This window comes from Scyliorhinus torazame, chromosome 2 (genome assembly GCF_047496885.1).
Source record: "Scyliorhinus torazame isolate Kashiwa2021f chromosome 2, sScyTor2.1, whole genome shotgun sequence".
NCBI classification, from domain to species: domain Eukaryota; kingdom Metazoa; phylum Chordata; class Chondrichthyes; order Carcharhiniformes; family Scyliorhinidae; genus Scyliorhinus; species Scyliorhinus torazame.
In genome coordinates this window covers 219173052-219189749 of record NC_092708.1, presented here as the reverse complement: position 1 = coordinate 219189749, position 16698 = coordinate 219173052, and the positions used below count along the sequence as shown (strand labels likewise).

Genomic DNA, 16698 nt, shown 5'->3' with positions numbered 1-16698 from the left:
TTAAGCCTATGCAGGGCCCCCCAGCTTCTGGCCACCTGGACCCCCAAATATCTGAAGCTCCTCTCCGCCCTTTTTAGTGGGAGCTCGCCAATTCCCCTCTCCTGGTCCCCTGGCTGAACTATGAACAGCTCGCTCTTCCCCATATTGAGCTTGTACCCCGAAAAGGCCCCGAATTCCCTAAGGATCCTCATTATCTCTGGCATTCCTCCCACCGGGTCCGCCACATACAGCAGCAGGTCGTCCGCATAAAGCGACACCCTATGCTCCTCCCCACCCCGCACCAACCCCCTCCAGTTCCTCGACTCTCTCAGTGCCATAGCCAGGGGTTCAATCGCCAGTGCGAAGAGCAGGGGGGACAGGGGACACCCCTGTCTCGTCCCTCGGTGCAACCAAAAGTACTCAGACCTCCTCCTATTTGTGGCCACACTCGCCATCGGGACCTCATACAACAGCCTAACCCACCTGACAAACCCCTCCCCAAACCCGAACCTCTTCAGCACCTCCCAGAGGTACCCCCACTCTACCCGATCAAAGGCTTTCTCAGCGTCTATCGCCACCACTATCTCCGCCTCCCCCTCCCTCATCATGATAACATTCAAAAGCCTCCACACATTCGCGTTCAACTGTCTCCCCTTCACAAACCCCGTCTGGTCTTCATGGATGATCTGCGGCACACAATCCTCAATCCTCGTGGCTAAGACCTTCGCCAGCACCTTGGCATCTACATTTAGCAAGGAAATCGGTCTGTAAGACCCACATTGCAGGGGATCCTTGTCTCGCTTCAGGATCAAGAAGATCAGTGCCCGGGACATGGTCGGGGGTAAAGTCCCCCCCTTCGTTGCCTCATTAAAGGTCCTAACTAACAGCGGGCCCATATATTTTTTTTATAGAATTCGACCGGGAAATAGTCCGGCCCCGGTGCCTTCCCCGCCTGCATACTTCCTATCCCTTTGATCAGCTCCTCCAGCCCCATCGGGGCCCCCAGTCCCGCCACCAGTCCCTCTTCCACCTTTGGAAACCTCAATTGGTCCAGGAAACGGCCCATCTCTCCCTCCTCCCGTGGGGGCTCGGATCGGTACAATTCCTCGTAAAAGTCCCTGAAGACCCCATTGATGCCAACCCCACTCCGCACCACGCTCCCTCCCCTGTCCTTAACTCCCTCGATCTCCCTAGCTGCGTCCCGCTTCCGAAGCTGATGCGCCAGCATCCGGCTTGCCTTTTCCCCATACTCGTAAATCGCCCCCTGGGCCTTCCTCCACTACACCTCCGCCTTCCTGGTGGTCACCAGGTCGAATTCGGCCTGGAGGCTGCGCCTCTTCCTCAACAATCCTTCCTCAGGCTCTTCCGCATAGCTCCTGTCTACCCTCACCATCTCCCCCACCAGCCTCTCCCTCTCCCTCCGCTCCTTGAGGGCCCTAATGGAGATCAGCTCTCCCCTCACCACCGTGTTCAGTGCCTCCCATACCATCCCCACTCGGACCTCCCAATTGTCGTTGGTCTCCAAGTACCTCTCTATACTTCCTCGGAACCGCTCGCTCACCTCCTCGTCCGCCAACAGCCCCACCTCCAAGCGCTGGTCCCTCTCCTCCCCCATCTCCAAGTCCACCCAATGCGGGGCGTGGTCCGAAATGGCTATTGCCGAATACTCGGTATCCTCTACTCTCGCTATCAGCGCCCTACTCAGAATGAAAAAGTCGATTTGAGAATAAGCCTTATGGACATGTGAGAAGAATGAAAATTCCCTAGCCCACGGCCTTACAAATCTCCAAGGGTCCACCCCTCCCATTTGGTCCATAAATCCCCTCAACACTCTAGCCGCCGCCGGCTTCCTACCCATCCTAGACCTGGAGCGATCCAGTGCCGGATCCAACACCGTGTTAAAGTCTCCCCCCATTAGCAGGCCCCCCGCTTCCAAGTCTGGGATCCGACCCAACATACGCCGCATAAAACCCGCATCGTCCCAGTTCGGAGCACACACATTGACCAGTACCACCCTCTCTCCCTGCAACTTATCACTTACCATTATGTACCTACCGCCATTATCTGCCACAATGCTCGACGCCTCGAATGACACCTTCTTTCCCACCAAGATCGCCACCCCTCAATTTTTGGCATCTAGCCCCGAGTGAACACCTGACCTACCCACCCGTTCCTCAGTCTTACCTGGTCTGCCACCTTCAGGTGTGTCTCCTGGAGCATAACCACATCCGCCTTAAGCCCCTTCAGGTGCGCGAACACGCGGGCCCGCTTAACCGGCCCATTCAGTCCCCTTACATTGCAGGTTATCAGCCGGATCAGGGGGCTACTGGCCCCCCTCCCCCGCCGACTAGCCATGGCCCCTCCTCGGCCAGCCACGCGCCTGCACCCCACACCCGGCCCGTTCCCCACATCGGCATACCCCCGTCTCGACACCCCCCACTCGCTCCAGCTCCTCCTTGACCTTAGCAGCAGCAACTCGATCCCCCCCCGCCCCTCCCGGGCTAGGACCCATCCTGGTTGATTTACTCCCCTCATTGCACTTCCGCAAGTCAGCTGACTCCTGCTGACCCCGGCCACTCCCGCCTCCCCTTCGACTCCTCCCACTGTGTGGCACAGCCTCTTCTCCCGCTCCCCATTCACAGGCTCTCCCCCTCCCCCCTCCGTTCTAAGTGCGGGAAACAATCCTCGCTTCCCCGCCCCGGACCCGCCCCCCCAGTCTTCGGCGCGGGAAAAAAGCCCGCGCTCTCCACCTACCAGGCCCCGCCACCAACCAAAACAGTGCCCAACCCGCCCCATCCACCCTCCCCAACCCGAAAGAGAAAAACACAGAAAAAAACCCCAAAACAATGCAAAGGCCCCCCCCCCCCCCCGAACCAAAAATAGGCATAACATATCCACCGCAGTCCCCAATCGCCCATCCCGACCCTCAGTCTGTGTCCAGCTTCTCAGCCTGAACAAAAGCCCACGCCTCCTCCAGAGACTCAAAATAATGGTGCCGGTCCTTGTAGGTGACCCACAGTCGCGCCGGCTGCAACATGCCAAACTTCATCCCCTTCCTGTGCAGCACCGCCTTTCGCTCGATTGTACCCGGCCCTCCTCTTCGCTACCTCCGCACTCCAGTCCTGATATATCCGAACCTCCGCGTTCTCCCACCTGCTGCTCCTCTCCTTCTTGGCCCACCTGAGCACACACTCCCGATCGACGAACCGATGGAACCGCACCAGCACCGCCCGCGGAGGCTCGTTAGCCTTGGGCCTCCTCGCCAACACTCTATGGGCCCCTTCCAGCTCCAGGGGCCCCTGGAAGGACCCCGCTCCCATCAGCGAGTTCAACATGGTGACCACATAGGCCCCCACGTCCGGCCCCTCCAGCCCCTCCGGGAGGCCCAGAATCCGCAGATTTTTCCGCCTCGACCGATTCTCCATCTCCTCGAACCGCTCCTGCCATTTCTTGTGGAACGCCTTGTGCGCCTCCACCTTTACCGCCAGGCCTAAGATCTCGTCCTCATTGTCAGAGATCTTTTGTCGAGCCTCTCGGATCACCACCCCCGGGCCGTCTGTGTCTCCAGCAGCTTATCAATAGAAGCCTTCATCGGCTCTAGCAGGTCCTTTTTAATCTCTATGAGGCAGCGCTGGATACCCTCCTGTTGCTCCTCCGCCCACTGCCTCCACGCTGCCTGGTCTCCGCCCGCCGCCATTTTGTCCTTCTTCCCTCCCTTCTTCTGTTCCACCACCACCTTTTTTGTTGCCCCGCTCCTAGTTAAAGCCATATACTGACGGGGAGCTTTCATTAACTCCTTCCCACACTGGGAAACCTCGAAAAAGTGCCCTTGGGGGCCCTGAAAGGAGCCCAAAAGTCCGTTTTTGCGGGAGCCGCCGAATGTGCGACTTAGCTCCGCATAGCCGCAACCAGAAGTCCCGAGAGGGAATCCTTTTGGCAGTGTTCGCTTCACCAATCTGCCCCAAAACGTCTGTGAAAACTCCTGAAAAAGGTCTGAGGGTAAGTTCCAGACGGGAGCTGCCGAATGCACAACCTACTCCTCCATGGCCGCCACCGGAAGCCTCGTCCCCGCTTCTTCAATGGCCTTGGTAGATCTCTTCACAGTTGTTCCCTCTGCTGCTTGAATTCACCTTTATTAGAGGCCCTCAAGTCAGGTTGCAGCTTTAAGCTTGCCCTTCCCCCGCCTGCATGCTGGAAGAGGCTCCTCTTTCCCCTGCAGTTACAGACAAATCTTTTACTGTTTCTGCCGGGTCTGGTAACCAAAAGACATAACATTCCTGGGGGACACTGTCAGGGGAATGCTGCAGTCTTCTTCCCACACCGGGAAATGTCAAACAAATGCCGTGGGGGCCCTGTAAAAGAGCCCAAAAGTCCATTCCAAGCGGGAGCTACCGGATATGCGTCCTATCTCTGCATAGCCGCACCCGAAAGTCCGCCATGATATCACTGATGCCCAAAAAAGACAAAGAACCGATGGAATGCGGATCATGCAGACCCATAATCGCTGCTCAATGTGGACGCAAAGATAATGACCCTATCTGGGGAGGGGACACCGGAGTTGATCGTCTCCTTAGACACAGAAAAGGCCTTCGACAGTTGAATGGAAGTACCGCATTGAGGTACTGGAGCGGTTTGGGCTAGGGACGGGATTGGTCGTCTACCAATCAAACTAGCCAAAAGCAAGTTCCATTACCTGAGGATCTAGATGGCCCATGACTGGACACGGATCCACAAATGGAATCTGACCAATCTGGCGGAGGAAGTTAAAAAGGACCTACAGAGATGGGATGCACTCTTGCTTTCCCTGGCGGGGAGGGTGCAGAGTATCAAGATGAACGTGCTGCCAAGGTTCCTCTTCAGATCCATACCGATCTACATCCCCAAGGCCTTTTATAATTTTTGGAGTTATCGATCTCAGATAGGTGGTAGTGGAGACTGTGACATTGAATATATTCAAAGCTGCATGAGACAGACTTTTGAGCGATAAGGGAGTCAATAGTTATGGGGGCAGACAGAAGAGTGGAGTTAAGGCCACAATCAAATCAGCTATGATGTGGTTGAACAGCAGAGCAGACTCTAGGGGCCAAATGGCAAACCCGTTATTTCTTGTGCAATATTATGTCCTCTCATACCGAAAATGCTCGAGATTGACAAGCTCTATTAAAACTGCTTTGGTGACCCGGTCATAAAGGTGGTGGGAGGAGAATACTTCATATGGCGACTAGAACATCAGTTTATTGTCAACTCCATGCTGCTTATGTCAAAGTTCATTCAATACTTGCAACACACAATCCACTTACCCTTCCCATGACCCGTTTGATTCCTGGGTCCTTCGACAGTACTCGAGCCCCTTTTCCAAAGTTTCTCTGAAAGGACAGGATTAATCCGTTAGAGTTAATGGTAGTTTAAACTACAGCTATTTAGGAATTCTGAACAGTTCATATCAATAATGGACTTGATGTAGTGCCCTCAAATCAGGCTCGCCCAATGATTTGTTAGCACGTACTTTACTCACCTGATCTCTCTCGCTCGATGGTGTGGAAATTTCTCTTGGAAATGCTGTAGTGATTGCATTACTGCAGATGTGCACTCAATGTACGTGTAGTCAATCATTATGTCACCTGCAGGTGAGAAAAGTAACACGTTAATACTGGAGGCAGTTTGCAGCTGCTCACCATTCAGTCAGAAACATCAATTTGTTTAACATAAGGGGAAGAAAATTACAGATAAAAGTATTAAAAATGGTTTTAGACAAGGCTTGACTTTGCCGCCCCCACCAGCAGCCAGTCACCTCTCCGCCCCCACCAGCAGCCAGTTTCTTCCCCCTCCCAGTACTTGCTTCATTTCCCTCCGCCCCTCGCATCCAGTACTTACTCCCGCCTCCCTCCCCCAGCCCGCCCGTACTCGCTCCTTTCTCCCTGCTTGGCAGCCACTTTGAATCTTCTTCCCTCCGCACCATGTTTTCAGGCCTTAGGCCGAAGAAAGCTGCTCCTCCAATCAGAGGTTGGTTCTGTCCCACATCTGCTGCTGATTGGCTCATTAGTGATTGGAGAAGCAATTATTTAAGAATACTCAAATTCACTTACCAACATATTTTGGACAAGGGGTCTGTGGGCCAAATAGATAGGCTGGATGGGCTGGGTAGTGGCCAGCCTTTTGGACAAGCCTTGATGTAGGGAGACGGGAGGGAAAGGATGGAAGTCGTGAGAATGAAATTCTTGTTAATAATTCCATGTAAAGGAGTGGCCATCTGGGTGTGGCAGCTCATCTATCAACCTCTTTCCTAAACATTCCCTGCAAAATACTGATCACCTATTTAAAAGTTGCCCACTGACAGACATATCTAGAATATTTTGACAAGCAAGGTCGGGTTACTGGCCGAATCCACTGTATATAAGATCTAGATACCTGATAGAATGCTCTCAATGGCTTAAACTTGGATCAAAGCTAACTTCTTCTACATACTCTAAATGTAGTGTAAGACCATTTCACTGCTTAGATAGGTAGGTCGTAGAGAGCAGTGTATCCCAACCTTCATGTCATAGCATACCTTTTATACTATGTGATGTATGTAGGAATTTCAGATGCATTGTATTACATGTATTTGGTGCAAGAGTTAAAAGCCTGGGTTAGTGTGTGTATGACTGCGGCAGTTACGTTTTCAAAAGTCTTGGTTTGCAAGGCAGCTAGGCTTTTTGGGAGCCAGGGGTGCAATTAAAGCATCGTTAAAGTTTGGGCTAATGGATTTTTGTTTACCTTGTGGAATAGTTAATTCGATACATTGTGTTCAGTTCGTAAGATGCCATTAACGGGAAGAGCCCAGGGCTAAAACAGTCAGATGGTGAAGTTTCAGTTTAGCTCCTGGATTGGGATGTGAACAGAAGTAAAGCATCTGCTCTCGATACAGTTCAGTTAAAGATCTGTCTATAGACAGACTAGCAGTTTCTTTCCAAACAGTTCACAGTTTTATTGGGAGTTGGAAGTCAAGCTATGAAGGCAGAGATCCTGCATTGTTCTGACAAGGTCAGGTCACTTTCTTTAAAACAGTCTCAAAGATTTCTCTTTCTCGAAGTGGAGTTCAAGACATCTCTGTACAGCAGGTATCCCAGAGTACTAATTGTATTTAAAAGTGAATTGGGATCTGAGATGGAGCTGTTGTTTGGGAGTAAAGACAGCAGTTTTTTTTTATTCGTTCTTGGGATGCGGGCGTTGCTGGATGGACCAGCATTTGTTGTTCATCTTAATTGCCTTTGAACCGAGTGGCTTGTTGGCCATTTCAGTGGGAGGCAGTTTAGAGTCAACCACATCGCTGTGTGGGTCTGGGGTCACATGTAGGTCAGACAGGGTAGGACAGCAGATTTCCTTTCCTCACGGACATTCGTGAACCAGATGGATTTTTACCACAATCGGCAATGGTTTCATGGTCATCATTAGACTTTTAATTCAAGATTTTTATTGAATTCAAATTTCACCATCTACTATGGTGGGATTTGAACCCAGGACCCCAAAGCATTACCCTGGGTTGCTGGATTACCAGTCAAGTGACAATATCACTACGCCACCGCCTCCCCATGACACAGTTACTGTGTCACTGTATTGATCAGCATTGTTTAAGGGGTAATTGTAAGCTATTTATCTTGCTTGATATTAAAGATATTTTAATGCTGTATTAGTAATAATAAAGTTTGTTTTACATACCATCTCCCGACGGAGCGAGGCATTCTTTCCTCATGGTCTAACAAAATTAAAAATTGGGGTTTCTGCCCAGTATCCTCGCCACTGTTGGGGTCCGATCCAGGATTGTAATAACGGAAAAAATATTTTCTCCAACTGATCGGCCCTCTCTCTAAAGACCTTTGTCTCTAAAACCTCTTTGTCAAGCCACCATTTAATACTATTTTCATTAGTTTAAGATGTTTAGAATGAAAGCCAGATACTATTTTCATGTGAAATTTAATGTTGGAGCCTGTTTCTCATTTTCTTAACTTTATTGGTTTCTGATTTTTACCTGTCTTCTTCCCTTACTGGGAACTCTGTGCTTCTTTTACTTCTCCCTGTCCTCTTTCAACTCGTCTCCCTCACTATTCCCGGACTTTTACGCCCTTTTTGTGTTTGCTTTTTGTGCGGGTGTACGGGGCCTTTGTCTTCCCTCCATGGTCGGCATCTCCAATTCCCAAAGAACCTGGAATCTCCTGTGCATGCGTCAGCCAGGAAAGGGCTGCACAGGCGTGGTTCGGAATGTTTCATGTTGGGAATTCAAACCATGCATACGCTAGCCAGGAAAGAGCCAAGTAAGCACAGTTGTGATGTTTTCCATCAATTCGGCCTGTGTGCATGACCAGCCCAAAAAATCTAAACTGCGCAGGTGCAGTCCATTCCCAGCCGGCCCATGTGTGGGAGAGGCTTGAGCTTCATTGGGGCTTGGAGATGCCGACTAGAGTTGAAAACAAAGATTAGATTTAGCTCATCTGCGTTCATGTTTAATCATTCTGAATCTTATTTTGCAGGGCGGCACGGTGGCACAGTTGTTAGCACTGCTGCCTCACGGAGCCGAGGACCCGGGTTCAATCCCAGCCCGGGTGGAGTTCACACATTCTCCTCGTGTCTGTGTGGGTCTCCCCCCACACAACCCAAAGGTGTGCAGAGTAGGTGGATTGGCCCACTATATTGGAAAAAAATAATTTAAAAAAAGAATCTTTTTGTGGCACACGTAAGGAGCCTTCGCGGCACACAAATGTGGTTGGGAACCTCTGGTATAGAGCAACACCTGGTCTTCAAATTTCAGTCTTAAACAATTCAATCCACCAAGGCGCTGGAGGCTTCAGACATTAATTCAACTTCAAAGGAGAGATGAAATGCACCAACAGAATCAAACTGGTACTGAAATTGCTCCACAAACTGCATTTTTTAAAGGGAAAATCTCATGTTCTACTTCACACTGTTGGTGTTCTAGACATCATTGCCTACACTTGCTGTATAAGGAACTGGCCTACTTGAGAATTTATTGAGATTTACTTCTATAAAAGCAAACTTTAAAAATAAATCTACTTTGAAGAAACTTACCAAAAACCTCGGATGGATTTAGAAACTCCAGCAGTCGTCCCCCACGCTTTGTCTCGTATGTGGCAAATCCACCATCAGGGTTTCTCATACTAAGCAGCTGCAATGAGAAAAGTCGGATCAGATTAGGTGCAATAAAACTTGAAAGTTCTGAAAGCATTTTGCAGATCACGGAGCACCTGTGGAGAGAGAAAGTTAACATTTCAAGTTGGTGACAATGTTATGATGTAACGCCATTGATCTGTTTCTCTCTCTAGTGACGCTGCCTGAACTGATAAGGGTTTCAAGCACTTTGTGCTTTTATTTGAAGTAAATGCTTGCCTCACCTGGAAAGGCGTGTTTGACCATGTCTGGTGGTAAGGGAAGAGGTGAAATAGCAGGTGTTGCATATCCCGCCCCTTTGTGGAAAGTTACCATGGGCAGGGGAGAGGGTGGTTGAAGAATAGACCATGGTTTCACCACGTTGGAAGTGGTGGAAATAGTGATCTGTTGAATGTGGAGGCTAGTGAGGTTAAGGGAAGGACAAAGGGAACTTTGTAGCTCCAGGAGAGAAGGTAAGGGGCGAGATGTGTGAGAAATGGAATTGACGCAGTCAAATGTCCTGACATCCACAGGGGAGGGAATCTTTAGTTGAGGAAAAACGAAGTCCTTTCAGAAGCACCAGTATGGAAGATGGCATCGCCAAACAGATTAGAGGACCTGGGAGAATGGAACAATCTTTACAGGAAATGGAGTGGGAAGAAGTGTAATCAAGGTAGCGGCAGGAGTCAGCAGGCAATACCCCATTTCCAGAAATGGAAACAGAGAAGTTGAGCAAGGCAAGCGAATATTCAGAGATTAATCATGGAAGGGAAGAATGGGAATTGGAAGCAAAGTTGTTTAAATATTGCAATTTGGGCAACGGCAGGAAATGATAATCATGCAGTCATCAATGTTGTGGAAGAAGTGAGGGAAGGGACCCGTATACGGCTGGAAAAAAAAGAATGTCCCAAATATCCCATGAAAAGGAATGCAGTTAGAATCCATGCAGGATTCCAAAGCAACACCTGTTATTTGGAGGAAGTGAGTGGTGTCAAAGGGCAAGTTGGTCAATGAAACGAGATTTCAACCAAGACGTTGATGGTCAATGGAACTGGTTCGGCCTGTTTTCTAGGAAAAAATATCCTTGTAGAGGATGAAAGTATAGAGGCTTCAGAGTCAGTTAGGACCAGGGAACTGTAAACCGTTAAAGTGATGCGGGGAGTTCTGGAGATGGGTGGGAAGCAAGGTGGGAAAAAGTAGAGTCAAGATAGGAAGGAATCAGTTTTGTGGTGAAAGAACAAACCAAAATTATGAGTTAGCAGGTAGTCATGTTTGTGATCTTGGGAAGAAGTGGGTTTTGTGGGGTTGGGACCTATTAGATAAGGATGCCATGGAGGAGGGAGTCCAGAGCATGTGAAGTCAGTGGTTGACTGGGAAATGGTGGCTTCAGTAACATGTTCATGGTCCAGGGGGACGTAAAAGAATGTGTCAAGAGTTGGCATTCTATCTCAGCAAGGCAGAGTTCAATTCACCAAATAAGGCATCACTCTCATCAATAATGACGATGCTAGAGTTTTACATGAGAGAATTGAATTCTGTAAGCTTAGAGGGAGGAAAGTTAGACTGAGTGAGTGGAGTAGAGAGATTGAGACAGCTGATGTCACACCAGGGGTTCCCATTACATGATCTAGAGATGGTACGAGGGCAGAGGTGGGAGTCCATGTGGAATGAGAATTCTGAAGACAGATGAAGGGGTCTGCTGAATGAATGGAACACGCGTGGCCAACAAGATGGGTGAGGAAGCAAAGGTGGCAGAAGAAAAGTTCAGTGTTGTGCTGTGTTGAGGCCATTGCGGAGGACTGATCATTTGGGGCCAGATCAACTAATCAATGACCCCCAATACCAACTCCCCTCTCCCCGGTACATACCAGGCAAGCGCTGAAAGTGCAACATCTGCTTTTTAACCTCCTCCCTCCTGCCGTCTACAGCCCAAAACACTCTTTCCAGGTGAAATTGATTTACTTATTTAGACGTGGTATACTGCTATGCTACACAGTTCCCCTCTTGGAGAAACCAAACATACATTGGGTGATCACTTTGCAAAATGCCTCTGCTGTCTGCCAGCTGACGCTCAGCTTGCAATTGCCTGTCATTTTTATTTCTTCACCTCAATCTTATTCTGACCCCTCTTGTCCTTGGGCCTCCAACACTGTTCTAATAAAGCTCAATGGAAGCTCAAGGAACAGCACGTCATCCTTTGAGTGGGATTGTGCTTCCTTCGGTTCTTGGTGAGTTCAACAAATTAGAACATAACTATATTTTTTCTGCCAGCAGTTGTTGGTAATAATTCTGCAGTTACCATTTAAACCTCTTGTTTCTTTGCTTGTCCCATAACTATCACTTGTTGCCTTACACCATTAAACTTTTATCTCCTTCTTTCCTCCTTTCCCTCTCCTCACCCTTTGCCTCTTGAGTTGCTTTAAACCCATCACATCTCCAACTTTCTCCAGCTTTGATAAAAGGTCTTTGACTTCAAATATTAACTTTATTTCTCCCCCTAAATACGCTGCAAGACCTGCTGAGTATTTCTAGAAATTGTGTTTTATTTCAGATTTCCAATGCCTGCACTATATTGCACTAGGGAAAGTGAAATTGTCCCCGACTTCCCTGAAATAAAGCAAAATCTGAATATATATGTCATGAATCTGCCTGGAGGCAGCATAGACAGTATTCAAAGAGTCTCAACTGGTATGCGTCTCTCCCAATAACGGGTATAGAACGGCAGTTTAGATAATAATCTAGTGTGAATAGTTTATAAAGGAGAATCAGATAACAGACCATTGGGAAAGTCCGAGATAGACGTATGTTAATGTTTGGTCAAGAAGGTTGACGGGGGCAGACAGTCGAAAACCCAAAAAGCATAATCAAAGGACAACAAAGATATAATTGTCCAGACCCTAAAAAGCTGGGAGAGGCAGTCACCATCTAACAGGCTCAGAAAAAGGGCAGGCCATCAAGTTTCCAGCCATCAAGCCTGAAGGCCAGGTTTACAGCAGACAAGCATCTAAGTCTTAGAGTCAAGGCAGTGCAGAAAGCCTTTGTGCCAACAGTTTCAAAATATCTTTGCTGGACGAGGAAAAAGACGATTCCAGATTGGAGTATCATCCCTGTATTGTGTGTAACTACAGCTGGTTAATCAATTTGTATATTGTTTCCGGAACAGGGGACATCTTAAGAGTTCAGGTATCATAGATTTTAAGTCGCTATTGTCCCAGATGACCAGATACTGCTTTCCCCTTTGAGGGGAGAACTGACTGGCAGTGATTTAACCTGAGGATCATCATACCTCAGGTGAGGGGCAAGGTTGAGAAGGTGGAACATTCATGCATAACCTCAGCCGGAACAAGTGCTGTTGGTTTTGCTCTGCATCAAACTAGCTGTCCAGCCAACTGAGCTAAAGCAGTCCCCAGTCGGTTATACATTATACACGTTATAATGTGTAACAAGGGGATGGTGTATAGAAACTGTGTGTGGCAGGTAGGGATCGAGAGATTTGAGGATCTCTTTATTGATGAGGGTTTCCCAAGCCTGGAGGAGGAGTTTGAGTTGCCAGGGGGAATGGGTTCCGGTATCTGCAGGTGATAGATTTTGTGCGGAGGCAGGTTTCGACCTTCCTGCAACTGCTGTCCCGGGGCTACAGGATAAGGTGGTGTCGAGAACAGGAGTAGGAGAGGGGAAGGTCTCAGGAGATCTATGAGGAGCTAATGGAGTGGGAGGGAGCCCTGATAGGAGAGGTGAAGAGAAAGTGGGAAGTAGTGCTGGGGGAGAAGAGTTGGAGGCCGGATTATGGGAGGAGGGCCAGAGGAGAGTTAATGCATCCTCGTCGTGCGCCAGGCTCAGCATGATACAGTGGTCCACAGGGCACACATGACTGTGGCCCGGAAGAGCAGATTCTTTGAACAGGTGGAGGATAGGTGTGGGCGCTGTGCAGGGGGCCCTGCGAACCATGTCCATATGTTTTGGGCATGTCCGAGGCTGAGGGGTTTCTGGCAGGGATTTGCTGACGTCATATCATAGGTCTTACAAGTGAGGGTGGGGCCGAGTCCAGAGGTGGCGATCTTTGGGGTGTCGGAAGACCCAGGAGGTGAGAGAGGCCGACGTCCTGGCCTTTGCCTCCCTGGTGGCCCAGAGATGGATCTTACGAGGGCAGAGGGACTCGGAACCTCCGAAGTCGGTGTTATGGGTTAGCGACATGGCGAGGTTTCTGACTTGAAAGAATTAAATTCGCCTTGAGGGGTTCGTGCAGGGGTTTGTTCGGAGGTAGCAGCCATTCATCAACTTCTTTGAGAAATATTAAGTTGTCAGCAGGGGCGGGGGGTGGAAGGGGAGGCATGGGAGAGACGAGTAAGGATAGAACCAACGGAGGGGTGGCTGGGGAAGGTGGCATTGTTTGTGTCAGCCATGTTGGTTTGTTGGTTATATTGTTGTGTTTTTGTTGAAATTTGGTGCTGGAAATTATTACAATTATAAATGCCTCAATAAAATATTTTCGAAAAAAAAATGTGTGTTTAGGAAATCATAATTGCGTGAGAGTACAGTCATGTTTGTGTATATTTGTCTTTACTTTAATAAATAGTCTTTAAGAATTGTTACCGGGGACTGGGCTATTTATTTTCACTGGGGTTCCACTTGTCTCCTCACCAAAACAAAATAAAACCATACTCCCACGAACTGTTGTTTCAAGTTGGGATACCCTCGCAGATAACATCAACGTGGTTCTTGACAATATATTACATATATTGAATATGTAGGTATGCTTTTTGGATGTTAAGGAAAAGAAAAAAGCTATAATTAACAAACAATGCTTTGAAATAAGCCCGCATTAGTTCATTAACAATGCTAGTTGATGCATTGTGTTTTGTTCTTGGGTCGAGGATAATACAGCACACATTGCACTTCACCCCCACCCTTTTGATACCCATGGGTAGATTCATCTCCTTGAACTGCCGCAGTCATTGTAACAATAGTGCTTTCATGGTCGTTACAATTCATTTTGTTCAAACAACTGGATTCCAAGTGGATTATTTTCAGAGGGCATCAAGAGTAATCACAGATTGTGGAACTGGAGTAGGTTCCAACAATTTCAATTGCTCAATGGGCAGAGGTCAACCAGCTGCATTTTAAAAAACAATCTGACAATCACCACGGTAATTTATTTTACACACCAATTTATTGAACTCATTTCATAACTTTCTACAGTGAAGCAGGACTTTCCACACCTGGTGTTAGTGTAGTGCCACAGTCTCTACATTGCTGGTGTGTTAGTGTAGTGCCACAGTCTCTACACTGCTGGTGAGTTAGTGTAGTGCCACAGTCTCTACACTGCTGGTGAGTTAGTGTAGTGCCACAGTCTCTACACTGCTGGTGAGTTAGTGTAGTGCCACAGTCTCTACACTGCTGGTGAGTTAGTGTAGTGCCACAGTCTCTACACTGCTGGTGAGTTAGTGTAGTGCCACAGTCTCTACACTGCTGGTGTTAGTGTAGTGCCACAGTCTCTACACTGCTGGTGAGTTAGTGTAGTGCCACAGTCTCCACACTGCTGGTGAGTTAGTGTAGTGCCACAGTCTCCACACTGCTGGTGTGTTAGTGTAGAGCCACAGTCTCCACACTGCTGGTGAGTTAGTGTAGTGCCACAGTCTCCACACTGCTGGTGAGTTAGTGTAGTGCCACAGGCTCTACATTGCTGGTGTGTTAGTGTAGTGCCACAGTCTCTACACTGCTGGTGTGTTAGTGTACTGCCACAGTCTCTACACTGCTGGTGAGTTAGTGTAGTGCCACAGTCTCCACACTGCTGGTGTTAGTGTAGAGCCACAGTCTCCACACTGCTGGTGTGTTAGTGTAGTGCCACAGGCTCTACATTGCTGGTGTGTTAGTGTAGTGCCACAGTCTCTACACTGCTGGTGTTAGTGTAGAGCCACAGTCTCCACACTGCTGGTGAGTTAGTGTAGTGCCACAGTCTCTACACTGCTGGTGTGTTAGTGTAGTGCCACAGTCTCTACACTGCTGGTGTGTTAGTGTACTGCCACAGTCACTACACTGCTGGTGTGTTAGTGTAGTGCCACAGTCTCTACACTGCTGGTGTGTTAGTGTAGTGCCACAGTCTCTACACTGCTGGTGTGTTAGTGTAGCGCCACAGTCTCCACACTGCTGGTGTTAGTGTAGTGCCACAGTCTCTACATTGCTGGTGAGTTAGTGTAGTGCCACAGTCTCCACACTGCTGGTGTTAGTGTAGTGCCACAGTCTCTACACTGCTGGTGTGTTAGTGTAGCGCCACAGTCTCCACACTGCTGGTGTTAGTGTAGTGCCACAGTCTCTACACTGCTGGTGTTAGTGTAGTACCACAGTCTCGACACTGCTGCTGGTGTGTTAGTGTAGTGCCACAGTCTCTACACTGCTGGTGAGTTAGTGTAGTGCCACAGTCTCCACACTGCTGGTGTTAGTGTAAATCCACAGTCTCTACACTGCTGGTGAGTTAGTGTAGTGCCACAGTCACTACACTGCTGGTGAGTTAGTGTAGTGCCACAGTCTCTACACTGCTGGTGTGTTAGTGTAGTGCCACAGTCTCTACACTGCTGGTGTGTTAGTGTAGTGCCACAGTCTCTACACTGCTGGTGTGTTAGTGTAGTGCCACAGTCTCCACACTGCTGGTGTTAGTGTAGTGCCACAGTCTCTACATTGCTGGTGAGTTAGTGTAGTGCCACAGTCTCTACACTGCTGGTGTGTTAGTGTAGAGCCACAGTCTCCACACTGCTGGTGTGTTAGTGTAGTGCCACAGTCTCTACACTGCTGGTGAGTTAGTGTAGTGCCACAGTCTCTACACTGCTGGTGAGTTAGTGTAGTGCCACAGTCTCCACAATGCTGGTGTGTTCGTGTAGTGTCACAGTCTCTACACTGTTGGTGTGTTTGTGTAGTGCCACAGTCTCCACACTGCTGGTGTGTTAGTGTAGTGTCAGTCACTACACTGCTGGTGTGTTAGTGTAGTGCCACAGTCTCTACACTGCTGGTGTGTTAGTGTAGTGCCACAGTCTCCACACTGCTGGTGTGTTAGTGTAGTGTCACAGTCTCCACACTGCTGGTGTGTTAGTGTAGTGCCACAGTCTCCACACTGCTGGTGTGTTAGTGTAGTGTCAGTCTCTACACTGCTGGTGTGTTAGTGTAGTGCCACAGTCACTACACTGCTGGTGTGTTAGTGTAGTGCCACAGTCTCTACACTGCTGGTGTGTTAGTGTAGTGCCACAGTCACTACACTGCTGGTGTGTTAGTGTAGTGCCACAGTCTCTACACTGCTGGTGTGTTAGTGTAGTGCCACAGTCTCCACACTGCTGGTGTGTTAGTGTAGTGCCACAGTCTCTACACTGCTGGTGTTAGTGTAGTGCCACAGTCTCTACACTGCTGGTGTGTTAGTGTAGTGCCACAGTCTCTACACTGCTGGTGTTAGTGTAGTGCCACAGTCTCTACACTGCTGGTGTGTTAGTGTAGTGCCACAGTCTCTACACTGCTGGTGTGTTAGTGTAGTGCCACAGTCTCTACACTGCTGGTGTTAGTGTAGTGCCACAGTCTCTACACTGCTGGTGTGTT

At 48.8% G+C, this 16698-nt stretch overlaps 1 protein-coding gene across 3 annotated transcripts in view; it reads right to left on the bottom strand.

Moving 5' to 3' along the window:
* The window catches only part of lss (lanosterol synthase (2,3-oxidosqualene-lanosterol cyclase)), a 151790-nt gene that overhangs the window by 51398 nt on the left and 83694 nt on the right, over positions 1 to 16698 (bottom strand). For all 3 annotated transcript variants that reach the window (XM_072483996.1, XM_072484003.1, XM_072484011.1), the window contains 3 exons: positions 9043 to 9139; positions 5495 to 5600; positions 5280 to 5345 (listed from right to left, as the gene is read on the bottom strand). In XM_072483996.1, coding sequence (XP_072340097.1) covers positions 5280 to 5345; positions 5495 to 5600; positions 9043 to 9139 — 269 coding nt within the window. The remainder of the gene's footprint in view (positions 1 to 5279; positions 5346 to 5494; positions 5601 to 9042; positions 9140 to 16698) is intronic.